The sequence below is a fragment of the Sciurus carolinensis genome, chromosome 12 (assembly GCF_902686445.1).
Source record: "Sciurus carolinensis chromosome 12, mSciCar1.2, whole genome shotgun sequence".
Classification (NCBI taxonomy): domain Eukaryota; kingdom Metazoa; phylum Chordata; class Mammalia; order Rodentia; family Sciuridae; genus Sciurus; species Sciurus carolinensis.
Window position 1 is genome coordinate 7,019,325 of NC_062224.1, and position 27,326 is coordinate 7,046,650.

The window sequence follows — 27,326 nt, forward strand, 5'->3', positions numbered from 1 at the left end:
CTGCAGCCCTGCCTTGCACGGCACATGCCGGGGAACTCCGTGGCCTTCTAACAGGCTTCTAAATTGGCAACTTCCTCTCTGTCCATTTTCACAAGAGCCCCAGGCTCCCTCCCTTCCCACCAAGGAGCAGAGTCTGAAACACAACTAGAGAAGCTGCACAGGTCCTGGACAGTCACCCGTGACCTGTTCCAATAGCTGCAGAATATTTTAAGTCCTGATTCAGTAAATCTCAACGTCAGAGTCACAAAGACAGCCAGAGGTTTCCCTGGAAACCACCTGGGCTGCAAGCAAGCATTGCCTCTGGGATCTGAAAGGGTCATCCCAGTTTGCTCATTACAGACATGTAAATGAAGCCTAAATGACACAGGGCAGCCTCCAAGGGCATGTCCTCCCTTCCCGAGCCAGTGGCAAACCCACTCTCTTCCAGTCTCCTCCCTTCACTCCTCTTAAAGTTGCTGCAGCCCTGCTTGGCTTGATGAACACGTCACCCTACGGATTGAGAGACTGATGGGCAGGTAGTACATGAATATTGGTTTACACTGGACAAAACGGTAATGATACCAACATGCTTATTTTAATTACAGAACAAGATCCTATAAATCACAGGTAAACCCAGGCTTGATCATGTCAAGACATCTGAATAAAAACCATTGCTTTCCCCAACAAACCAGATTAAGAAACTACCATTTACCTGGCACCAAGGAATGAAATTCATTCACCAGAGAGACTGACATTCCTCAGCTCAGCGCTTTGCTACCAGATGAATTTAAGCTCCACCTCTGGGAAGCAGCACACCCTGGAGGGGAGAGCACAGCTGCTCCCTCACAGGGATAACCAATGAAAACCTGTTCAGAGCCTCAAGAAACTGAGAATGCGTCATGGCACCTTGATCCACACCCATTAGAGATGAAAAGCCATCTTAGAAACTGCTGCCTGCACGTTCTCACCCAACAAGACACCCGACTGCAAGGGAGCCCATCACCTCCTCCCAACACACTGTGATGAATGACGAGTTCCTTACCTTTCGTGTGAGTGGCACTTCGATGGGCACGGGAACAACTTCTGCCAACAGGCAGCCATAGAAGGCCACCATGAATGCAGCGGGGTCGTTGTTGGGGAACACTAGCGCCACCTGTGGGGATGGGCCAGGAAGGAATTGCCACATTAACAGTCTCCTGCTTTCTAAGACACCATCCTGGGTTTACCCTTCCCCAGGCAGGGCTGAAGTTCTGAATAAGGAAGTCTGCTAGAACAAAAACTAAGTGCTGTATGTAAAGCAGCATGTTGGTGAAAGCATAACATATTAAACACCTGTTTAAACAAGAGACCAGCATTAGCAACCGTCATCTATACAACAATCACCAGACACAATTGCTTTCATTTTTGTGTATTATCTTCTGTATCCATATAGTTTTTACATAAAGAAACTATACTGGACATACAAATTTTTTTTTTTTTGGGTGCAGGGGATTGAACCCAGGGCCTTGTGCTTACAAGGCAAGCACTCTACTGACTGAGCTATCTCCCCAGCCCCCACAATTTTTTATTATCTCCACTGAGCCCTGAATTTTGATACAACCCTCATTATTTTAACTCAATGGTTATGTTATTCTTCAGTAAATTGCTGAGCAGACACTCTGGGAGCCAGGCCCAGAAAAGACTCAATTCGGATCCCATATCAGTTTTTACGACAGGAATCTTATGCACAATAATGGCCCAAGCCTTAGTTTTCTTATCTGAAAAACAATAACTATAGAAAATGTATCTTTGTGTCATGGTAAAGGTCAAGTGAAAGAAAACTACATAGAGAGCTTAGTGTGACAGTGTGCACCTATGCATGCTAATGTTCCTTACCTTTTTACCTGTTAGTGTTTCAAATATGTTCCCTAACATTTGAATGAATAGATTTGACAGCAGTAATTTTTTTCTTCCACCTTTATTGGTACATTATACTGGTACATGTTGATGGGATTTATTGTTACATATTCACACACGCACACAATTTAACAACAGAATTTGGCTAGTATCACTCCCCGGCACTTTTTCACTCTCTCCCCACCACCCATCCCTTGGTTCTTTTCCTCTACTGATCTGCTTTTGATGGATCCTAATAAGTTATACTCCATGAATGTATAATATGCCAAATACACTCTGTCATGTGTACCTAAAAAGAACTAAAAAAGGGAAAATACAAATAACAAATGCTGGAGAGGATGTGGAGAAAAAGGAACAATTTTACACCATTGGTTGGACTAGTAAATTGGCACCGACCACTGTGGAAAACAATATGGAGGCTCCTCAAAAGACTAGGCATGGAAACACCACATGACCCAGCCATACCACTTTTGGTATTACCCTGAAGAAATTAAGTCATGTACTACAGTGATACATGCAGACCCATGTTTACAGCGGCACAATTCACAACAGCCAAACTATGGAACCAGTGTAGGCGTGCATCAATGAATGAATGGATAAAGAAAATGTGGCATATACACAATGGAGTTTTATTCAGTCATCAAGAAAAAGGAAATAGGGCATCAGTAACATGGATGGAACTAGAGACCATCATGTTAAGTGAAATAAGTCAAACTCAAAAGGTTAAGGGTCCTATGCATTCTCTGGTATTCAGAAGCTAGAGAGAAAAAAAAGATAGTATTAACTTTTATATTTTGATGCAAAGACTTATTTTTATTAGAAATGCTTAATATTTTGCATTTGTCAAACTTTTCTTTTATATCATCACCTATTATTCAATAAATATTCCATCCAATTTTGTCAACTCTCAATTAACCCAGAGTTAATTTTAGTACTGCATTCTGAGAGATGTGTCCTTAGGTTTTCTCGTGACAGTGAAAAGATCATAGGAGGTACTTGCAACTTCACCAGGTGATATCAAAGAACCACCACTGCATAAGCAGTCTGCCATGGATCCAAACCCTGTTACCTGGCACTGCCTTATTCACAGTTCAGCTAATTCAATGCATGCCCAACTTGCTCTCTCATTACCCCAATGCTATATCTTAAGTAAGCCTTCCTATTCTCAGATTTAGAAAGCTTCTTCTGTGACAGTTTTAATAGACAATCCTATTTCCAGACCCACAAGGTTCTTAAATACTCCACTTCTGTTTAAGCATGATGGCTTCCCATCATGCTGCTGTAGCATCAGCATTACTTTTCCTCATGGACAGTTAAGCTGGGCATGTCAACATGAGCGAATTCCATGACGTAGCATACATGCACCAGTTTTGCAAGACCTCGTTCTGGAAATTCCAAAGTCTTCCTTAAAACACCTTAAGATTATGAATTTTAGTACGAACAGTTCTACATGACATCCTAATTTGTCTCAATGTCTAAGGAAGCAGGCCGGCATAAAGGAACTGTGACGGCAGATGAGAAGGGAGCAGGCGGGGCCTTCAAGGTGGGCACGCTGGCAAGCTGGCAGTTAGAATCGTTGGTAGAAACAGAAGTTAGTTTAGGATTATATGACGATTTCTGTATGGCCTTCTTGCAGTTTAGTAAAGTCCACTAAACTAAAAAAAGTCAGAAGAAGAATGAAAAACTGTTTGTACGCGTACACGCATGAAACCCAAGCAACAAATTTTAAAAACGGTTTGAGGTTTGCATTAGACACAAGTGTTTTCCTTCATTTGATGAACTGAGGCTGACAGCATGTTTTTCAGGTCATTGTCTCACAAGGGAGCAATGTGCAATTGGGAGTCTGCAAGATTTCCAGGTCACTGCTGCTGCACAATGTCTTCCCCTAAAACAGACCTAAAGGCTAGAGGAAGCTGACCACACCACAGCAGAGCACGGACCAGGCAGTTCCATCCAGAACTGATGGCTGCCCATTCCTAAACGAGTAGTTAAATAGGGCTGGTTATTCTTCCCAGAATACTATCTCTGGAAGTGGAAGTCTTCAGGGGCAGATGACAGAGATTAAAAAAAAAAAAAAAAAAAAAAGGTGACATTCCCAGAGCAGACTGTGGATCACTCCTTTCCCAAGGAGAAGTTCAGGTCTGGCTCGGGTCCCAGTCACCAGTGTGTGTGCTCAAACGAAGAGCCACTTCATCCAGGATTTACACTGCCCACTGATTCACGCCTGGAGTTCATGCTGATAGTGCTGTACTGCAGAACTTTGCAAAGTTGTACTCGAATGTGATGAAAGGTCATATTACAAAGCGAATAAAAGCAGAATCTAACATTGTACGTTATTGCAGGCTCTCAAAAAAGAAAATGGACACAAAAGGATCAAATTCCTGAAAGACTTTTTTTTTTAAAAAAAAAACATTTGTTTTGAGGAGCAGTAGTTTGAAAAGTTTTAAGTTTCCCTTTAGTATGTCAATCAGTCACAAATCAAATTGTACTGGTAACTCCATAGTGATCCCAGTGTTAGGCCACACAAATGGGTGCTGATTTTATAAACACGGCTTACTTTCAGTGAATTCTCCATGCTTTCCTCTGATGTGTGCCTACAGTCATCCATGGAGCACAACAGGCATCGAGCCTTCAGGAGCTGAGAGCCCACTCTCCTGGCTATGCCAAAGCTTTTCTTGGTACACCCCAAAATGCTGTCTGAATTCAAGGTGTTCTTCACCTACACACTAGCCCTTCCCTCCTGGCTCCTCCTCATGCTATTTCTGGCACTTGAACAAGGGCAAAGGCTTACTTTTTCTCCCAGAGAAGCATTTTCAGATACCTTTCATTACCCTAAGGGAAAACAGTCTCTCTACTCCTCAAAGAATTTGGTTCTCTTATGACCTTTCTGGGGGACCCTCGTGGCTTTCTTTTTATTTTTTGGAGACAGGGTCTCACTATGCTGCACAGGCTGACCTTGAACTTGCAATCCTCCTGTGTGAGCCTCCAGAGTAGCTGGGACTACAGGTGCAAGCTACAGTACCTGGCTACTTTCCCATGTATATAAAAGCCAGTTATCAATGTGTCTCTATGGTATAACAGTGCAAGCTTCCCAACAGCAGACTTCACCTGTGGTGCACCTTTAGATTTTCAGCATTTCTTACTATGATATCCTGAAACATTTATAAATGATATCCTGAAACATTATAAATGCCTTTTTTGAAGTCTAAGAAGGTGTTCTCCATTCTACATTAGCACAGTCATCCACAGGAAAAGTGGATACTTTTTATGGTAAAGACCATGAATGCTCTTTAACTCTGTGAAGAGTATTTTATTGAAAATTGATTTCTGCCAGGCACAGTAGCACACACCTATAATCCCAGCAGCTCAGGAGGCTAAGGCAGGAGGATCATTAGTTCAAAGCCAGCCTCAGCAAAAATGAGGCTCTAAGCAACTTAGTGAGATCCTGTCTCTACACAAAATAGAAAATTGGGCTAGGGATGTGATTCAGTGGTCCAGTGCCCTGAAATCAATCCCTGGAATCCTCTGCCAAAAAAAAAAAAAAAAAAAAAAAAAAAAAATTGATTTTTGAAGCAGCTGAACTACCTGTTGATTAGAACAGAAGATTATCATCAATTTTCTAAATAAATATTCATGCAGATGAATACTCAGGTGTTGGCTACATGTACCTTTTTTTTTGGTATCAGTGATTGAACCCTGGGGAGCTTAACAACTGAGTCTTATCCCAGCCCTTTTTAATATTTTATTTAGAGACAGGGTCTCACTGAGTTGCTTAGTGCCTAAGTTGCTGAGGCTGGCTTTGAACTTGTGACCCTACTGCTTCAGCCTCCCAAGCAGCTGGGATTAAAGACATGTACCACTTTGCCCAGCTGGAGAGTTTTGTTGTTGTGTTTTAAAATAACTGGTTCCCTTAAGCTAATCCAACCTGGCTACCCCTGAAAAAAGAAATTATTTACACTATTCATCCTATCAAAACTACCCGTTATCCCATGAACATCTTACCTGAACTTATCATCATATCTTACCTTACTTATCATCATATAGAACCTTCAAGAATCTGAAAGGCAGACTACAGTAGACTTAAAAAAAGACTCAGACCATGAAACAAGTTAGAGATAAGGGAGCCATTGCAAGTGACTTTTCTTCATTGTGGTGAAACATAACAGAAAATTTGATTTCAGCCACAATTAAGCAAACAGTTCAATGGCACTGAGTACAATCTCCCCATCAAAGGACCATCAACGTACTCCAAGCTGAACCTCTCTCTCATTGAACAGGAACTCCATTCTCCCTCCTCTGGCCCCAGGCAACCACCATTGTGCATTCTATCAATCTATCGACCTCCTATCAGTGAAATCCCCAATATTTGTCCTTTGGCGTCTAGCTTGTTTTACTTGGCACCCTTTCACACAGCACGTGGACAGGAACTTCCTTCCTATTAACCCTGAAGGAACATCGCCTTGAATGAAATGCCACACTGTGCTTGGCCACTCCTTGGCCAATGGCACTTGGGCTGCCTCCACTTTTTGAGTTTTGTGATAATGCTATGAACCAGGGTATACAAGTATCTGTTGGAGAACCTGTTTTTAATTATTTTCAGTATATACACAAGTGGAATTGCTGAGTCAAATGGCAATTGACGTAACTTTTCCAGGGACAAACAGACAGATCATCTTTCACAGTGGCGGCCCCACCTTACGTGGTGCCAGCAAGACATTGCTGGGGGGGGGGGTCCTAATTCTCCAAGTCCTTGCCAATATTTATCTTCTGTGTTTTGATAAGACTCACTTTCTTGGTATGAAGTGATGTTTTGCTGTGGTTTTGATCTGGAATTCCCTGATGATTAGTGATGCCAAACCTCTTTTCATGTGCTTGTAAATAGGCCATTTTTTAATCTTCAGAGAAATGCCCATTCAAGTCCTTTATCCATTTTTCAATTGTGGTAATTTGGGTTATTTCTTCTACTGTCATTGAGTTGTAGGAATTCTTTATATTCCAAATATTAATCTGTCATTAAACACGATTTGCAAACATTTTCTTCCTCCTGTAGACTGCCTTTTAATTCCCTTGAGTGCATTTAGGTGTACGTTTTTATTTTGATGAAGACCTTTTTTTTTATTTCTTTTGTTGACATGCTTTTGGTGTGGGAGCCAAGAAATCATTGCCAACACCATGAACCTTTTTTTCTGAGAGTCATGTAGATTTAGTTCTTTATTTTGTAGGAGTTTGGTCTACTTTGAAGGTTTTTTTTTTCCTCCTCCTTGTACATGGTGTAAGGAAGGGGTCCAATTCCCTTCTCTTAAAGGTGGATATCTGATTTTCCCAGTCCTGTTTGTTGGCAGGTCTCCTTTTCCCACCGAGCATGCTGGCACGCTGTTGAAATCTCTGGACCATGTACACGAGGGTGGACTTCTAACTTCTCTGTTTCATTCCTTCAGGGCATATGTCTGTCCCTCTGCCAGAGCCACACTGCTGAAATCATTCCAGCCTCGTAGCAAATTTTATAATTGGGAAGTCTGACGTCTAAAATTCACTGTTAAAACCTAGAGGCTAAGTGCAGGCCATAAAGCCCACCTGGTAGAGTGCCTGCCTCTCCTGCTGGAGGCCCGGGTTCGAGTCCCCAGCACTGTGGGATTGTGGAAAAACCTAGAGGCTAAACTCATTCCATAAAATTACTAGAAAGAACCACAGTCCACCATGGTCTGCTTGGGAGCTGATGGGATTGTTCAGAAATCCCGTGAGGGCCATGACTTCATGATCTCTTGCTGGGTTTGGTGCTCTAAATGATATCACATATAGTTCTTTTGGTGACCTGTGGATAGGGTGTGCATTTAGGCACTGAAAGTACATTACAGCATGTAGGAAAAGGCTGTATATTTGAAGGCAAGGAAACTGGGTTTTCCACATCTAAATTGAGTTGTAAAGCTTAGATAAGATTAACTGCTCAGGCATAACATTAAAATGGAAATCCTAATACCTGTCCTCTTTGACTTACCCAGTTGATGGAAGAATAAAATAAAAATTTGCTCTCTGACAGAAGGCCAACAACCTATTTTAAGAAATGTAAAATGGGGACAAGAACCCTAGCAATGGTTTACTTCCAAGATTGCCCATCTCACTGACAATGTTAAAAAACATCGTTTTAAGATAAGAGTGCTGGCTCTGTCACTTAGGAGTCGGATGCCTTCATGATTTACCCTAAGCCCAAATGTCCTTGATGCATAAAAATGAGAGAAAATCTGTAACATCTGGGTTGTAAAGCTGAGTGGCACATTGAACACAACTGGTCCTGGTTCACAGTGAACCTGAGAAAGTCTCCCACAACAGTGCCGGGAGCAGAGGCTGAACGCTGGGATTCTCAGACAGACAGGAAGACATTTAGCAGCTGCACTTACCCTGTCTCCGGGCCGCACCATAGGCTCTTGCTTTGTACCTAATTTGTGCAGAATGTTGTAAGCGACCTTCATACTTCTCGTCCACAGTTTGCCTGTCAACACAAAGCATAAAGACACAGTAAACTGCACGATCACACACATGCACTTTCAGTTATGTGCAAACAGGCACGAGGATCTAGGGAGCGTCCTCCAAGGCAAAGGCTGGTATACACATCCCTTTTGCTTCCCGTGTCTAATGTGGAACTAACACACAACAATCAAGGAAGAATGGGTGGGCGAGGCTGCAAGCTGGAAATCAAGTAGCCACAGAGAAGTCGCAGTGGCTTTTGTACACAAAGCTCTGGGGGAAAGCGAAGCACACCTCAGAGCCCGACTCGAGCCCTTCTCTGCTGTGTTGATGAAGAGGGAAGCTGGTCAGGCAGGCCGTCACCAGGCTTCCCTGGCGGGCACCACGTGACCAAGGGACGGGCAGCTTGCATTTCCGCCTAGATGAAGGCTGCCCAAAGCTGCTTTCATTTCAAGGCTTCGACTTATTCCTAGAATCAAGATGGGAAATAAGTCCCCAACAACCCTGACCATACCGTCACAGAGGACTCGACATTGGAATGCTGTCCAAGACCAAGCAAAAGTCCTTTGTGAGTAATGCCTGTAGCCAAGAGGCCAGAAAGATTTAATCATCACAGAGGTTGGGAGGAAGGTTTCCGGGGAGTGGAGCACAGCAGGGCCACTGCGGGAGCACCACTGCCATCCTTTGAAGCTGCCCATGAGGACAGGCTTTTGTCCCCTTGGTGCTGGAGACTGAACGGGGGCCTTGAGCGTGCTAGGCACACACTCGGCCTCTGAGCTACACTCCCCCCAGACACGCCGCTTTCAGGAACAGCCTCTGTCAAGTGATTGTAACGAACACAAAGGACACAAATTCTCAACTTCAAAATTTTCTTAACCTCAGGGTTTTAGAATTTTGGAAGAGGAATTCATGGTTTTAAATAAGGGTAACAGTAAATATTTTAAATTATTTAAAACTTTTGAACTCCAGAAAAGTTATCACCAAATAAAATTAAATATATACATTAAAAAAACTTGAGAGTTTTTTTTTTTTTTTTTTTTTTACATTTAAAACCTTTGGGAAAAAACAAGCTCTGGAAGACATATTTCAAATCCTGCCTCATCTCACCACTAGACATCTCCTTGATATTATCCTGTGATGGCGAGTATTCCAAGATGGGAAAAATGACTTTAGTATCTAGAAGGACGTCAATACTTACAGGCCTCTGCAATCTGCCCCAGAGACCCTGCTGCTCAAGGCTTTTTAGGAGCAGGCCAGGTGTTCGATGTTGCCTTAATGCGACAGTAGACACTATTTGGTTCTAATGCAATCACTGTTTTAATCATTTTCCTACCACAATGTACAAACTAAATCAAAGAACTTTTTGAATTATAACACATTTTGTATTTAAAAAAAAAATCTTGAACTTGTTTTATTTCATATTGAACTCCAGTGACCCAAATTAGTGTGCTATTTCCCAAATCCAGGTTTTGCTAACTTGCCTCCCCTTAGTAAATAGAGGGCAAAGATAATGTCTCCTCTCTGCTCTGACTCACAGGGCAGCTCCTGGCTCCGTGGTATGTGCTCAACCAGTGTTTCTTGGTTTTATTAATGTCACAAGCAAACTTCAATCTAGCTCAAGGTTAGGGTACTTATTTTAGAAAAATTTTGAGCACTTAAGAAGTGAATATAAAATTTTATTCAGGTCCTCTTCTATCTTCAACTCATCATCTCAATACTGTAGTTCTGCAGATTGGCCGCTTTGAAATCATCTGTTGTTTTATTTGAGGATTTTTTTTTTCTCCCTATCAATACCTCTTAGCCCTTTAGAAGTAACTTAGGAAGCGAAGTTTTCACCTAAATATTTATGTTCAATGTGAAGATTAGGAAACTATTATGGTTTAACAGTTACAATTTGTCACAAATGAAAAAAAAAAAAAGATGAGTGTCAACTCCGATCATTAGCACCACTATGGTTTGCTCAAGTAGCTTCATTCTCAGTTGAGAATCTTAAAGCTGATATCAAACTCACAAAAAAGCAAGTTTTTAGTAAAGAGTTACTAAAGGGTAGAAAACCTCCACAAACTTTTGGAAAAATTCTTGAAATATACTTAAATAGTTACACTTTGTCTTTCTCACTGAGAAAAGGCAAGAGTAAGTTGCTAATGTAAATTACAGGTGCTGCAGTTCTTGACCGACAGGAAGCTGTGAAACAGCTTAAGTACTGCTTCATTACATATTAATTTTAACCTCTCTTACATGTGAATGAGGATCAGCCAACTGCCCTAGAGACCGACTACTAAGGAGGCAGGTAGGTGCCCAGCAAAGGGCACCACAGAGTGACCAGGAGCACAGTGGCCCTGGAACTCAGGTGGGAGCTTGAGACACACCATTAACAATTCCAACTACCAACGAGGTTGCAGAAAGACTGCCTGGTGTTTTGCCAGCTCAGGCATCTAAATTCCCTGAAACACCTCTAATAAGTTCAAAAACAAGACAAAGATGAACATGAGCATTTGCTGAGTATATAAGCAAAATTAATTTACAGATGTTAAACTAAAATCAGAATGGGATTGGAAGAGGATACGGGAAAGTTCTCTGCCGGGTCAGATAAGCAGGGGAAGGAACTGGTTGGAGTGCTTTACTGTTTGGATTTTCTATTAAACATCCTAAGTTTCTTACCTGGGGGGTCTTCTTCCCTACTACAGACCAGAAGCTAAATTTGGGGGTTGAAGAGAACCATAAGACTTTAAATAGTGTAGTTCTTCAATTATACCAAACCACTCAGCATAAGATCGATCCAAATCCAACAACTTTTTCTGAATCTTTCAGCAACATGCAATCATGCATCCACCTAATGCAGAATCTCTACCCAGATAACACTTTTCAATACTCCCTTCTGAGACTGATAAGTTATGATCTTACATTTGGAAATGCACTACTGTCTTCTATTAAATAAGAAAGAACTGAAGCTGACCAATAGCACGTGACCAAGAGCAGGTTTAAATACAACATAGATTTGAATTTAAAATCAGGAGTTGAAATGCTTTGGTTGTGTGATGCTTTGATGAATCCAACTCTTCAGATGTCACATTCAATATGTCTCATATTTCCAATTTGTCTTAACCTTACACTCCTAATCTAGATTCTGAGCCTCTGGAGAACTGGTATTCACCTCTGATCTCCTGAGTCTCAGGACCTTGCCATACACAGTCCGTCCACCTGAGCAATGCTTGCTGGTCGTCAGTAAGCAGCTGTGCTCCTTACATGCATACACGTAAGGAGCCAGGATTTCCCACACAGAGGCCATGAGCCTGGCCATGCTCAGTTGTCACGAAGCGGTGAGCATAAGTGCACAACTAGCTCCAGGGCTGAATTTGGCTGGACAGAAAACTCTTCTGTTTGTGACTGAACAGACCTATCTCCAAGAGTATAATTTAAAAAGAAATAAGTCAAGCTTATACTCGACCATGGACGATATCTACCCACTTAAAACTGCCCAACAAAGTCATAAGGACAAAGAGGCTGCGAAGCACATGATCCCTAATCAAAATCCTATTTAGGTCCATGAAATGCACAGGTCTAAAGCTCACACCTCCCAGGACCCCACCCTTAAGAAGCTGAACTCTTAGTGTTCAAGACATAAGACCTGGTCCTTGACTTTGATGGCTAATGTAAAAACCTCTTTCTTTTCTTCTGATCATCAAAAGTATTGTTATAAAAACAGAACCAAAAGCTAAAAACCGGTCAGTTAATCTCACAATGTAGCCGTTTGGGTCTTCTAGTTATTTGCTTCTTTGCAAAGCAAAAGTAGATAGTGTGAACATGCCTGACATTCTGCTTTTCCACGGTGTCTTAGCTGTGGAACTAAGAGGAGGACATTTCTTTCAAACAGCTAGCAAACTGCAAAAAGTTCATGCATTGCATGAATGGTATTGAAAGATTATAGGAAGCTTGTTTCTCTGGCATTCTGAGAAAGTACCATGGATACAGACTTTCCTTCTTCAGAGACATTTATGCCGAAGTGGTGCCAATCATAATTCTAAAAGACAACACTGAATGTTAAAAATTTGCAAAGACCAAAATTCTTAAAGTCTGAAATCTCCCCCCAAAAATCACAATCCTTAAAGACTAAAATCTTAAAATGCTGAAATTCTCAAAGCCCAAATTCTAGAAACCACCACTCTCACTGTAGTAGGGGGAGGAGGCTGATCAGGTAAAAAGCAAACTCTATGGAGGGGAACAGAGCGAAGGCTAATTGGGATCACAGCTGGGACAGTTTTCCTCTGCTGCCTTGGCGGTCAGAACTGCAGGACAGGGTGTAGTTCAGTGATGGTGATACAGCACTTGCCTCACAGGTGCCAGGCCCGGAGCTCACTCCCCAGCACTGCAAACCAAAACACACCGCAAAACACAGAACCCCAGGCTCCCCAAACATTTTGACTCCAGGAATCAGACCAGCAACACCCCTGGGGCCCTCAGGAGTTTTCGGTTTTCCCACTTGTAAAATTGTCAGCATTCATTTTTATAATTTTCTATCCTATGCACTTCATCCTTTTATCACTCCCAATAGAGGAAGGTAAAAATTACATCAAGACTGAGAAAGTTCTAATTGATGGGCTTTCCAATTTGACTGTGAACTGCATTATCACAAAACTGGCCTTTTGCGTAAGCACTGTGTACATAAAAATGTTAAAGTTTTCCCAAATAGAGAGACATTGTTTCTGTACGCTTCCATTTGTGAAGGATTAAATTCCTCCAGATCTCAGCTCCCTGGGCGACTCGCAATGCAGTCGTGGTTTTTGACTGCTCTTTTGACTTGGTGGCCCAACAAAGTATGTCAGATGATCACAGTTATAAAGCTGGGTGCACACAATCACCATGGTAACATGTGTTTGTGTGTTGTGCTGACTTATTTGTGAACACAGTTCATCCTCTTGTGATTGTTATGAGTAAATCTGGAAGTCTGTGCTTGCAAAATATACATATTGTCTATATTCTCATGTAAAGTGGGCTATGAAGTGTTCCATCAATGTTTTAATGCTTCACAAATAACCCCCTTTAAAAAAATGTGAATGTCTCTTTTAAAAAACTTTAAAACTTTTTTCTGGATTCATATATTTTGGGTTTTGTTCTTTTAAGGTTTTAGGACTTCAAAGGTTTTGATCTTTTAACATTTGGGATTACAGCATTCAGGATGTGTCTTTTAGGATCACTGCTCAAACCCACACCAAAGAATTGACACATTCTCCATCTATCCTTGAAAATATTCACTTCACGAAAATCACCTACGTATTCGAGAAGAAAAATCTAACAACTTATTAGCATTATGATCAGAGTGCTTCAAGCTCCCTGCTTGATTTTAACTAAAAAAAAATTAACTTCTCATATTAACAAATCAATTGCCTCCAAGTTCCTTTAGGTTCCATCCGTCTCTAACACAGCCACATAAGGCAGCACAGCTACAGTCGCCATGCTGGGGACGATTCCCTCCCCTACATTCAGGAGCAGTCACAAACAGGGTAACCAAGCAGGAGACGGTGCACCCCAGGATTACCGTAAGTGAGGATGTACAGGGGCTTTCCGTTCGTGTCCATGGTGGTCAGGCAGGGAGCCTTTGGTGAGATGGTCCCCCATCGCTGCAGGGCAGCTTCCAGAGAGGGTGGCCAGTTCGTGACCACCCCCAGCTGCTCCCCTCGCATGGCCAGCATCTGGGCTCCCTCAGGCTTTGGTTGGTTTGGATCTGGTTGTTGAACTGAATACATTTCAACACAAAGGGTTTCAAGAGAAATGCATCTGTGTTAGTATGACGGCTTTTTATTTTTTTTATGAAGAAGCTAAGAGATTGCTATTTAAGGTGTAAATTAGACCGAAATGTGCTGCCCTAGGTTCAGGGTCATGATCTACATACCACCCTCATGAAGGTACCAAACATTCAATTCTTGTAATTCCCAAAGCAAACAGGTGGGTGGAGAACTTAGTCGAACCTGAATACATTTGGAAACTGACAAAAGGCAAAATGCTACATTGTACCAGCCTGGAGTTTATGATTTAAACCCCTATGCTTAAAATTTAAATTCTCAGCATACAGTAATTCCAGGCTCCCAACAGTTCCAATCTTGAAAAGTTATATTTTAGCCTTCAATACTCAGATGTAAATATAAATTTTCAACTACTCTAACAAAAGCATGGAGCAAATATTTTGAACAAAATCAAACACATCATAACACAGTCTTCCTCATCCTCTAGATAGAGGACGACCAAACAATTTCTCAACATTTCTGGTAAAAGTTTCTCCCTCCTTTTATGATTGACCACTACCACCTGCTGGCCAGAAAAATCTGACACCATACTTGCAATTTAACAAGAGGAGAACAAGGAGTCCGGGTCTGGGGCAACGAGCCCATCTTCTATTGTGCTGTCTGTCAAGAGGCTCAAGGTATTCTGGGGCCAGGGCCCAAGGGCAGAGCGGCAGGCAGAGGAGACAGAGCCTGCTGCCACGAGTCCTCCGCAGGCCTCGCACAAGCTCAGAGAGCTGCTCTGCTGTGAGCTTGGCGTTTCCGGAAGTTAGCTTTGCACTTCTCTCATCTCCGAGTCCTTAGAGAGAGGACTGGCTCGTAGGATGAGCCCACATTCTGCCGAAGGCGGCAGCCCCCGTGAGTTGGAGCTCTGCCGGCTGAGATACTCAGTGCACCTTCTGGCACAGAACCTGTACTCTCCTCTGGATCTGTCACTCAGGAACCGCCAAGACTATCACTCTTTAAAAAACAAAACAGCCTTGTCGAAAAAAATATCACGTTTAAGGAACCAGAGGAGCACCTGGAAGGAACCAAAAGGGAAAGGGTTCTTGTACCTTCTAACAACTCTTCAAAGTCGTCGACAAAGAATTCTCGCAATGGCGGTCGCTTGGGCCTTTTGAGGGTATTGACGAGCTGCTGAATTTTTGCTGATACCCGGCTACTTACTGGTACTCCTGAAAAACAGGAACCATGGGGTAGATGAACCGAGCATCACAGGTGTAACAAGCAATTTCTGGAAGGAACAGGACAGAACCCAAGGAAAATTTTTTATCAAATAAAATTTTAATAGCTAATATTGAAGTGTTGCAAGGGCACTTTCAGAATTTGGACATTAAATACTTCATACAGTTTTAAAAATATAGAAACGTACAATCCAGAATTCTCAACATGGAAATAACATTTTTCCCATTAAATAGTTCCACTTAATTCAGTTCTGATGAATCAAAGATCATTTCAGAAGGCCAGTGGATCCCAAGTGTAATTTAAAACACATATGGAAAAACTGATCATGGACCACCCAGAGCTTCTGAATCATTAGGTCCTGGCGTGGCCAGACCCTGTTCTAACAAGGGTCCCCAGGTGATTCTGATGGGGTTGGGGTCACTTGCTGAGAAACCATGGACTACACAATGTACGACTCAGAATTTACCCGGTTGAACAAGGCAAAGGCCGCAGGACAAGATCAACAATGATCTATTTAATAAATGTTTTGATCAGAGAACTAGGCAAACTGAAAAGCATTCAAGGAGGGCTGGAGTTGTTCAGTGGTAAGTGCTTATTCTTGCCTAGCAGGGACGAGACACTGGGTTCAATCCTCAGCACCACATAAAAATAAAATAGAGGGCTGGGGTTTTAGCTTAGTGGTAGACCACTTGCCTGGCATATGTGAGGCCCTGGGTTCGATCCTCAGCACCACATAAAAGTAAAAAAAAAAAAAAGGTATTGTGGCCACCTTAAAATAAAGTTATTGTGTCCATCTACAACTAAAAAAATACTTTTTTTTAAAAAAAGCATTCAAGGGCTGGGGAGATAGCTCAGTCCCGTAGAGTGCTTGCCTTGCAAACACAAGGCCCTGAGTTTGATACCCAGTACCGCAAAAAAAAAGCATTCAAGGAAAACCAGCCATAAGGGAAACTGGAGTGATTTCCACTGTATTAACCAGACAGCTCATCAACTAGTGGCTTTCTGTCTTTGACCATGCCAAGGAGGGCACACTACTGGGGACCAGTCTTTCTATTTAATTATGAATCACACAGGTATCACAGGATGTGAACACAGCGAGAAGACGGCACACCACCACTCGGCTGAGCACCTTTAAAATAACAGTTCACTGTCAGATTCTAACTTTTGTGACCAGGGGCAGTGCTGAGACCTAGAGGAGGAGGCCACAGCAGAAAGTGCATGTCCCGCTGCTTCGGGTCGGGTAATGGAAAGAGTCACTGTCATCAGGGCATACAAGATTACGAATACAAGGAGCCACCGTGAACCTTCTGTGTATTTTATTAAATCATTCATAATCTTTGCCCAGATTGGAGAAGAAGACCCTCTTTCAAAATCTAAAGCACCTTCTATCAACATCTGTCAAATTTTTCAAAGATTTAACTTCAGCTTGTCCTTCTAAATAACCACTTAGCACTTCAACTTCGTCGCTGAACCAACATTGGTTTTTCATTAGCAAAAACATCAGCATCTCATTAAAATTTCTTTTGATGAGAAGCTTCTGCAACATTGACTGTTTTCCTATAAGGAACAACCTCTGGACTATATGGGAATGATCTGCATTTCTTGTGGCCATAATGAAGGAACCTCTATGAAAGGTTAATAAAGAATCTGAAGAGCAGAGTCAATGAACTGACTATAAATCTAGAAGCAGCACATCCAGTCATGGACACAGAAAGACATGGTGCAGCAAGAGCTAGCAGAGGAATCAAGGCCTAAAGACATACCGTCCCCGGTCTCCATGAGCTCGGCGTTGCCATACTTTGGTGCTGTTCGGGATGTGGTTGAGCCCTGCGGCCTTTCCACCTGTATGGAGTGTTCTGAGGTGTACGTGGTTACGTCAGGAGGTGCAGAATGATTTTCTGTAAAGAAGCACATTGTGAGGTTTTCCAATGGCCTTGACCATTTTTTGAAAGGCTAAGCAACCGAGCCCCCAAAGTGCCACATCCTAGGAAGAGACTGGATGAGGCATGCCTCTTTACACATCACCAGAGAGAAGGGCGACTCTGAACTGCAGCCACAAGCCCCCACACCAAGACCGTCTTTAAGGTAGTTTATGCTGTTCTGGATGGAACAGTTATGGTAAACTTCAGATGATTTCAACATTATTAGTGAGCCACTAAAACATTTAAGTCACTGGACAAGCTATCACGAGAAACGTATTTGTTCAGAGGAATGCTTTCTGTCTGTGACAATAGAGGCAGCAATGAGATCAAACTTTGGCACCAGAGGGCCTGTCATTTAAATGCCAGCTCTGCAAATTCCTAGAGATCTTGCTAAGTAGCTTAACCTGGCTCTGTTTCCTTATCCATCATGTGGGAATGATAATGGCCACGACCTTGGAGGATAGCTGGGTAGATTCAACAAGTTCACACGTGAACAGCTCTTAGGATGCTTCTTGGTAAAGACATCAAGAAATAGTAATTTATCTTGGCATGAATAATACTGAGTAATACAAAAAATGTTTACAATCTAACGTGTATTAAGTGCTGTGTTATGCTCAGTGAAGTGAGCAGTAGCTTTCCCTTTATAGCATTCATTGATGGTAAAGAATTGAAATGGCTGAGTGACACAAGTTTTCACATTTATTAAAGCATTAAGGAGAGCATGCCTAATAGAGACTATCAGTGCATTTCATAATCTTCAGTATTGAATATTATATTATTGATCTTGACTCACTAATACTTATTAGAAACGTCTGGAGATCTCCTTTGTATTGTTGAGTGTGTCAGGAGCATATTGTCTTCTGTGGCTGAAAGTGGCATTCTTCCTCACAGGCTCCCTTTTCTGCCCATTCCAGTAATACACTTGGAGGCTGTTTCATATAGTCAAACAAAAATGTCTAAAACTGTGATGCAGAAAACTGTGGCATTAAGTAGACCGTAACAAAGATGCTCACAGTCCGAGAACTGAATCCATAAGGCTCAGGCTGTCTTGCTGAACCTCTGCTGGGAGTATGTGCCTCATGGAACTTTTTGAGGCTCTGTGCATGTCTGTGAAGGCTGCAAAATCCCGGAATACTGTTTTGAGCATCACAAATTTCAGCAAGTAGGCAAATTTGCAAATACAGAAATCTGTGAGTAATGAAACACACTGTAGAAGTGAGCTTGCATCTATTATACGCTTCTACGTGAGAGAGACTGACAGCTAGGAAGAATTGGTCTGTTCCTGGGGCGGTTCCAAATGTAGCAGCCCTAGATAACCAGCTCCTCTCCATTTGCCTACACTATCCCCAGGAGCCCTTGGGGACTCGGTCCCAAAGGTCAGAGTCAAAGTGCATAGGACTGAATCACCTGGCACCAGGTATGTAACACAGTTCCCAGGCTGACATGTCTGCTTCCTGTTCTGCAAGAGTTGAACCATACCTACCAGACACAGTGAGAACTGAGCAAATCAATGTCCACAAGCATTCAAACTTGGTTATCAGGCACAAGGACATGACTAGGTAGAAATACCATGTGGTGGTGCAAAGTCAAGAGCGCAGCCCGTAACACGCAGTTTTCACACGGTCTGGATGCTGGAATGTCCGAGGGTGTGACAGGTGCCATCAGCCCCTGAAACAAACCCTTCAGAACATCCTTTACCAAGGACATCCCCCAGTTACAGGTAGAACTGTGTCCCCCAGATCCACAGGTAGAAGCCCACCTCCTAGTACCACAGAATGTTACTGTGTGTTTGGAAACAGGGACTTTAAACCAGTCCCTGTAAGCAAAATGAGTCTGTGAGGGTGGACCCCAACCTACGTGCCTGGGTCCTCATAAAGATCGTGACACATACACAGAGAACAGGTGAGGACACACAGAAGAGGGCCCCCAACCAGTCAAGGACGGGCCTCATGGATACCAATCCTTCCTATGCCTAAATGGTAGGTTTTCCACCTCAGGAACTGGGAATGTGCAAATGTCCCCTGTGTAAGCCACAAGGTGTGGGCTCCCTTACGATCACACACACATCATTAGGGGTCACTTCTACATCTCTGCCCAGAGGAACTGGCACATGTGGGGAGATAAGAAGTGGACCTGTGGGTGCTGGGCCGGGAACTGTGGAAGGGCAGGACACCCCACTGGGTGCCATGGTGAGCGGGAGGGAAAAGGACGGTTCCCGCGGCCTCCTCAACACTGAGGACTGTCTCTCCTCTCCGGTTCATGTTTCAAGATGATCTACTCTGGAGAACTCCATCTCCTCATGACCAAGCAGTACGCTTACTTCAAATGAGAACCCAGATGCTACTGCAGGGTGAACCGGACTTGCTAGTCCCCTAACACAGTAGTGGCCAGAACACAAGTTCACTGCCCCTCTGCCCTTCAGCAAGCAGCACCAGCAGCGACCTGGTCAGGCTCTTCGCTGGGCAGTGCGCCCACTCTGGAGGTGGGGAACAGGATGCCCATACATCTGGCGGCTTAAAAAATAGCAACAGTGACAGCTGGGTGGCTCAGAGTGCTTTCCGAATTAATTTATGTCCCTCGTCTCCCTCTCCTTTTGAAGAACTCCCATAAGTCCTCGCTGCAGGATGACAAACTCGGCAGCTGCCACTACGGTGCCACACTGTGCCTGTGGCGATGGAGGGAGGGCAGGACTCCTGCACCAGGTGGGGAGCCACCTTCAGAGGACTCTTCACAGGAATCTTGCACACACCCAGGCTCTAGGAATGCTTGCTGGAGTAAGGAACAGGGCTCAGGTTGAAAGTGCAGGTTCACAGTCCCAAGCGCTCAGCAGCACCGGCACAGGGCCAAGGAAATCCACACGCATTTTGAAAATTCAGGACTCTCATGAAAGGGGTTCATTTCTTCTGAGCTAAGCTGCCCGCTGTTCTTCAGATCTGTTTCACAGGGCTTTTAAAACCAAGAGAAATCGGCAGCCGTCCTTCCAGCCCCGCGTCGGCTGTCACCGGCACTGTGAATCCCGCCCCTACAACTGTCTCTCAGGCCTTGGCTTCCGCTTCCCCCAACAGTCTGTGAACTTTCCCACTGGGAGGTTCCGTCCCAGCTACTCTAGCCTCACTATTAATCTCAGCAGGCGACGTGGGTTCTTCCACAATCTGGAACGTGAGATATGAACAGCAGGAAGGTGAGAGAGGACAGCGTCTTTCAACCACTTAATGATGGTATCTAAAGTTACTTTGACCATGAGTACCAGGGTCACTCCCTGCCACTTAGGGGTTTTCAGTCTACCCCTCACACCAAAACGGGCCCCACAGTCTCCAGGCCCCACAGTCTCCAGGCCGTGACCCACTTCAGGGCATTGGCTGGTCCTGCCTGCTGAACTTGCTTGGGTGACTCCTTCCTAACCAAGTACTCTTGCAGGTCTCTGCTCACACCAACTCCCTGGCGTGCACAGTTAGGGAAGATGCTCCTCAGACACTCAGGCTGCAGAACACCCCGCCCACACCTGCCAAGCTCAACAAACGTCGGAGGAAGGGTTCAACAAGTGAAGTGTGAATGAGTCGATTCATGAACACTCGACAGTGATGAAATGCCCCGGTTCTAACACTGGCTAAAAAGAAACAGCCTAATTCTATGACAGAGTCCCAAATGGCCAATGGTGACAGATCCCACGTGTAGGCCATGTTAATTAATTTTTGGTCTCCAAATAACTTGAGATAAAAAGTTGAAAATTCAGTTTTAATATGTAGAAAGCAATTAGTGTTCTACTAATTGACAACGGATAATGAATAAAGCTCTCAAAGGAGGCTAACTTTGCATATATAAAGAACATCTAACCCCTAGGATCCCTAGGTGGATTAAATCCACCACCACTGTTCAGTAAAAGCAAGGAAGAAATATGTGCCCACCTGAAAAGGGGGTCCCCAGGGGACAGGTCCATCAGACCACCCTGTCTGTCCAGCTGTTCATTTCCTGATTGGTAGCAAACGGTCTACTTGGAGATACAGAACCAGGTATCTAGGTGAGCATGCTCAGGTGAATGGAGCAAGGGGACAAGATTCACCTTCTTCTCAATGCAGCCTGCTCTGGTGTCCTGACTCCAGGCCTGCCTTCCCAGGGGAGGCTACAAAAGTGTGGAGGGATGCAGGCCCAGGCTGTTTCAGAGAATTGCTGGAGCACAGGCAGGCCGAATCTGGATTCTCTCAGGTGTAAATCCCTCCCCTGCCAAACTTCTTCAGACGTGACCGAGACAAAAGACAATTCACACTAAGAGCCATCTGGAACGGCGTGGAAAGGAGAGGGACATACCTTGTGTCAGCACCCAGTTTTGCTCTTTTGGCCTCTAGATACCTGGACACTCACTGCACTGATGCTGTCTTCCATTTGCAATTAATCAGAAGGTGAGACTTCCCTCCTCAGTCCCACTAGATCAAGTCTATTTCTGTTGGCTCTAAGGGAATGCAGCTGTAACTGGCCTCAACCTAAAGTGACATGCAACCTAAAGTGACATGAAGGATCTATCCAGGCGTGTACATTAGGATTCAAAACCCAACACCTGCCGTAATGATCATCCAGAGACAAAACAACACTCTTTGTTTAACTTTGTCTTCTACAGATTAATTTTCCCATTGTGTGTGTTATAGTGCTAATGGCGACTCTCAGTTGCTCTTCAAATCTGCAGACAAATCATCTGTAGATGATACCAAGAGATGGTTAGAAAAGGCTTCTATGGTTCTAACCGCAAACATTTCTCAGTCATGGTTCTGAGAGTCAAGGTTGACAGAACCACAGAACCATGTTGCTACTCAGATCTTGACTGGTTTTTCTTCATGTTTATGCCACGAAAATCCCACAAAGATGAGATCTGCAAAACAAGCTACTACAATTTACTCCTCGCTGTGGCCAAGGAAACTAAACACCACAGTACCCCAAGTTCCCGCAACCATGTGGTAATAACTGCAAGACCTCCCTTCATGCAGCCAGGGGAGGGTTCTTCTGGCCATCTTTGCCCTATGTGTCTTTTCCTCTCAAGAGCTCTAAGGAAATCAAAATAAATAAATTACTAAAAAAAAAAAAAAAAGAAAGAAAATCTGTGAAACTCAGGAGCACAAAGGTACAAATGACTGTTAGTATTTTGAGTTAAATGCATTTAAACATTGGGGGGAAGAAGATGTAAATGGATGTATTTCTATTATGTACATTCATGTGTAAGTGAGATCAATTAGTATTCCTGCAAAATGGAGCACCAACCTCCTGCAGAATGGAGCGTGAAGTGGATGAAGGACTAGGATACTTTGGGGCCTCCAAATTTTTATTTGGATTTTTATAAAGTCCAAGTAAATCTAATCAATTTCAAAAGATTGAGAATTGTGAAAGCATTTTGGTGGCAACAGACAGGACCACACCTGTGTTTTAACAATACTGATAGGGCAGCAAGGGATCGACAGCTTGCAAGGGGGAGAAACATGAGGCCAGAAGGGACAGGAGGGAGCCAGCAAGACCCATACTATGACCAGATCCTCAGCTACCCCACGACACGCAACCGAGGAACTGTGGCCAAGAATCAAAAGCAGGCGTGGTTCTGAATTTCATTGCTGGAAGGGTTTCCATTCTGCCTGTTGCTAAGTTAATGCAGGTCCATCATTTTTTCCTGCCCCATTAATGGATCTGAAACTCTAAAACAGGGGTTGGCAAACTACAGATAGTGGTTTGACTGCCACCTGTTTTTATAAAGTATTATTGGTAAGCGGCTACTCCAGTTTGCTTGCATATTGTCTACAACTGCTTTTGTGCTTAACAACAGAGCTGAATAGTTGCAACAGGGCCACGTGGACCGCAGAGCTTAAAATATTTATTCTGGCCCTTTATAGGAAAAATTTGCTGAGCTGCTCTAAAATTATGAAGTTCTAGCTGCAAGAATTCTCCAGCTAAGAGGTGTGGGCATAGCAGGGAGATCCCAGACCTAAGCAGACAGGTTGGACCAACATCGCCAACCTACAGGTTGATATATTAGGACATGTTTGCCAAGTATCAACAACACTTAAGATGATTATACATAATAAATGGGGTGATTTATCACGATACTGGCTATTATTCTAGCACAATCTAGAATTAAAATGCACAACTGCCAGACCCTGATAATTATGTAACCAACAAGTATGTAAACCTCCAGGGTGAACATGATTGCCTGTTGACTTCCTATCTTCTTAGCAGGAACGGATGCAAGAAATTTGATGAGAATGTGGTGGTTATTACAAACAGCATGTACTGAAAGCCACATTTATGTTTACTCGATTTCAAAGTGCTCTGGAAACAGCAGTTACTTTATGAATATGTGGCTAATGAAAAATGCATCCCTAAAACACGCTGTGACAACGTCAGCAGAGCAGAGCATCAAAGGACTAAAGGGTAATATGTTTGGAGCTGAAAAAGGAGAAAAGCCATATATAAGTCCAATATCCTAAATATATGAAGTTTATTCTAAATATGTAACATGCATCTATCATTGTTCTTTTTATTCTGGAAGTGTATTCAGTATCTCTTCAATCTCTCTCCTTATCTCTTTTGCTGAATAATTCCCATAGTATTTTAATCTGAACAATTTTTTACAAATAGACCTCTTGAAGTTTAAAACCATCCCACTAAAAATGCTTATTATGAGCTATGCTCCACATTTGGTACTGATAAAATATTTTAGAATGTGAGCCCCTTCGTTTCTAATCATAAGTTCCTGACAAATATGCTCTGATAACACGAAGCGTCACCCGGGTTCTCACAATGGAGGGGTCTGCAGTGCAGGGGTGCCACAGAGGGCAGGGCTGATCTTCCTGCACCGCCAGGGTTGGCATCCTCAGGTGGAGCCGCCCGTCAGGCTCTGCTGGGTGAGAGTAACAGGCGCACCTTGGGAGACACACAGCAAGCAGAGCAGGAGAAAAGCGAAAAAGCCATCTGCAAAGGGATCCGTGCGTCCTTGCCTAAACCAGCACGGTGATGTCATGGAGACATCCCTACGTAACTGTTGGCATAATGAAATCTGGCCAACAATCTACAACAAACTTGAGATCCTGTTTCAACAACAGAGCAGAAGAATGGCCCCGCTGTGGAGGAAACCGTGTGGTCTTCAACCCCTTAGCTTCTCTCCTACTCTAGCAAAAGAAGCCTCTGCCGTCTCCAGCTCTTCACCCCGGGGACCAGCAAACATGGCTGGGGCCGGTTCTGCCGGAGTTCGTTTTTTTAAATCCCCCAGGCTCACTCATGCTATTTTCTCATGCGTAGGCCTTTGATGATTTCAACAAGAGGTCAAACCCTGCCAACCCCGACTTCTCTACCTCTTTTGTTTTGTCACAGGAATAAAGTATTCTAAGTCTCATTAGGTTTATTTTGTCACTGATTTCTTTCCAAAAATATTTCATACTTAACAGAACATTCCCAGATATTCTAGGAATATATCTTTGTGCCAAATGAGAAATTACTGAAATGTCACACACTGAGGAGTTATATTTAGGTTACATTGAGCCTTGATGTACATGAGTAATGCAACCTTTTATAGTTTGGATAAATTTAATTCTCCATGCTATAATTTCCTCCTGAATTCCAAGTGTAAACTCACACAGGGAAAGCCAAATGCAGTGATTAATTTGTTCAAAAACATGTGTTCCTCTTGGTAAGGTTCTGAACACCTCCTTGAAAGTGAACAAAATTGGAAAATATGAATCCTTCCAAGTAGCAGAGGTCATGTGGACTTTCCTGCCTAGGTGTGTCAGGTAAAGCTGACAAGGTCTCAGTTGCCATCCTGGGTCCCAACATGTTCAAGAAATTGTATTGTCTAAAAACACTTAAGGGGAACAAAGTTCTATTAAATGCATAACTTTCTGTGATCTCAAACAGGTTTCAGTTCACAAAAAGCAGTGTCTAGTTTGCCAGAAATGTGTTAAACTGTAATAATACCACTTTGCTTTCAGGAATTACTCGAAAAACTTGTAAAAATGTCCCCATATTTCTTTTTTTAATCCCAACTCTTCTGTGGCACAAAGAAAATAAATCGTTTCTCCCATCTCCCCCCCACTAAAAATCTAAAGCAGGGAGAAGTGACATCAAGACCAGAGGGGTGTCCCTGGGAGAACGGAGAGCGTCTGCACTCTCCCAGCATTTGACAAACTGTCTCAGAAAGATGTGAAAAGACAGGCTTTTAACTTCAGCTTCATTCATGGAGAGCAAATGGGGCTGAGATAATACCAAACTATGGGTCTCAAGTCCCTTGTCTGTCCAAGTAGTTAAGGATCTGGAAATAAACACTCTGGCACCTGAGATGACTTGGAGTATGTGACCCACTCGTTACAGTTACCACTCCCTGACATGCAGTGCTGAGGACATGAGGGGGGTCCACAGTAGTACAGACCGACAGTCTACAACTGGGTCTCATGCTCTCATGACCACACATGAGCAGCACCCCCCTGGGCCTGACTTGCTGTTTTAATGGACAGACCACAGTGAGCCATATTCAACACAAGTAATTCACCATAAGGAGACTTTTTGTCACTCAACTCTTTGGAACTTCTTAATCCATAGTAGAAAATGGGTGAGAACAGACATGGGTGTCCTCCCTTTCCTCTGCACATAGGGCTGCCTAGGCATATTGTGTGGCAGGCACACTGGCCTGGTGGAGGCAGAACAATGTGTATCGTCACCCATAATTCATACAGCTACCAAGTCATCTAAAACGTTCTGATTCTTTTCCTCTAACAATTCTTACTTCATCTCCTTTTCACTATTTTCAAAAGTCTTAGGGAAACATTTCCCAAGTCTGTCTTCACTAATCCAGAAGATCTCCCTTTTTACAGACCCTACATACAAATAAGAATCTCAATGCGTACAGCAGAAAACAGCATAAAACGGTGGTGATTAAGGTCCCCTGACTTCAAGTGGCTCCCAAAGTAATGCAACTCTACTTTGAAATTCCATCTTGTTTATCAGCACTACGAGAAACATCATTTATGAGCATATTTTAGCATAAGTGAGATGAAAACACATAAGCAGACATGGCTGCAAATTTCCCCCATGACCAAGAAGGCATTCCTTTATAGACAGCTCCCAAAATTCCAGCTGTGGGGAGATTGGTGTAGTGAAGTTCCAGAAAACAGTACAAACCAAAGCACCCCAAGCATCAGAGGGGCTCCATGCTGTGTCCATCAGATGGATTCTGCAGCCAGAATACAAACAGAAGAGAACACGTAAACAAGGGACTCTGCTACCTAGTGCTCGCCCAGATAACAGCAGAACAAACCAGTACCAGGAAAGGCGGGGAGCCAGCCAGCAGGGCACTCACCTATGTGCGTCTGGGCCATGACGTCAGCCAGCCTGTGGGCGGCCCCGCTGCCCCCGCTCTGTGTGGAGGAGGAGGAGGTGGTGGACGTGGTGGAGCCATGGATGGCTTGGCTGATCCAGTGCTCCATGTTGATGCTGCCCTGGCTGGAGGTGGGGGTTCCCTGGGAATCACCCTGCACCGAACCTTCGTCTTCCGAGCCAGAAGAGGTATCTACGTGGAACAGGAGACATGGTTGCCATCTGCTGTGGCACAGAAGCCCCTCGGTCTCAACCCTCTCCCAACATGCCACACTGCCTCACCTCATTTAACTGTTCAATGATTTTTTTGCTTCAAACACCCTTAAGAAGTCATTTCACCTTTCGAATAATGCATCTTTTTCCTTTTTTCCACCTCAGTATGAGTTTTTCATGCCATATTTGCTCTAAAACATTTATTTTGATGTTATAATATCAGACTAAACAAACTCACCAATTTTCCCACACAACACTTTGGGAAGAAATCGATGTTTTCTTTGCATGCATCTACCAAGGTGACAAGGATGGAGCTGCACTTTCTAAGGGACGTCCAGAGCCTGTGCTACTTTCATGTGTTTCAAAGTGTGACAGTTTTAGCCCTTGGTAGTCCTGAAATGCTCTGAGCTACATTTTTTAGGCTCTGAGCCAACATAAGACACCCATGTGCTTCCTCCAAGATTGAGGGACTGATGAAGAAATGGTGTCAAAACAAGAACGCCTCTTATATGGAGGGCTCCAACTCCTCTTCACCAACCTGCAGGCTCCTGAG

At 43.4% G+C, this 27,326-nt stretch overlaps 1 protein-coding gene across 7 annotated transcripts in view; it reads right to left on the reverse strand.

The window, feature by feature from the left end:
* The window catches only part of Dip2c (disco interacting protein 2 homolog C), a 375,118-nt gene that overhangs the window by 106,766 nt on the left and 241,026 nt on the right, over positions 1 to 27,326 (reverse strand). For all 7 annotated transcript variants that reach the window (XM_047520293.1, XM_047520292.1, XM_047520290.1 and 4 more), the window contains 6 exons: positions 26,544 to 26,753; positions 17,063 to 17,197; positions 15,170 to 15,289; positions 13,874 to 14,071; positions 8,271 to 8,362; positions 1,022 to 1,132 (listed from right to left, as the gene is read on the reverse strand). In XM_047520293.1, coding sequence (XP_047376249.1) covers positions 1,022 to 1,132; positions 8,271 to 8,362; positions 13,874 to 14,071; positions 15,170 to 15,289; positions 17,063 to 17,197; positions 26,544 to 26,753 — 866 coding nt within the window. The remainder of the gene's footprint in view (positions 1 to 1,021; positions 1,133 to 8,270; positions 8,363 to 13,873; positions 14,072 to 15,169; positions 15,290 to 17,062; positions 17,198 to 26,543; positions 26,754 to 27,326) is intronic.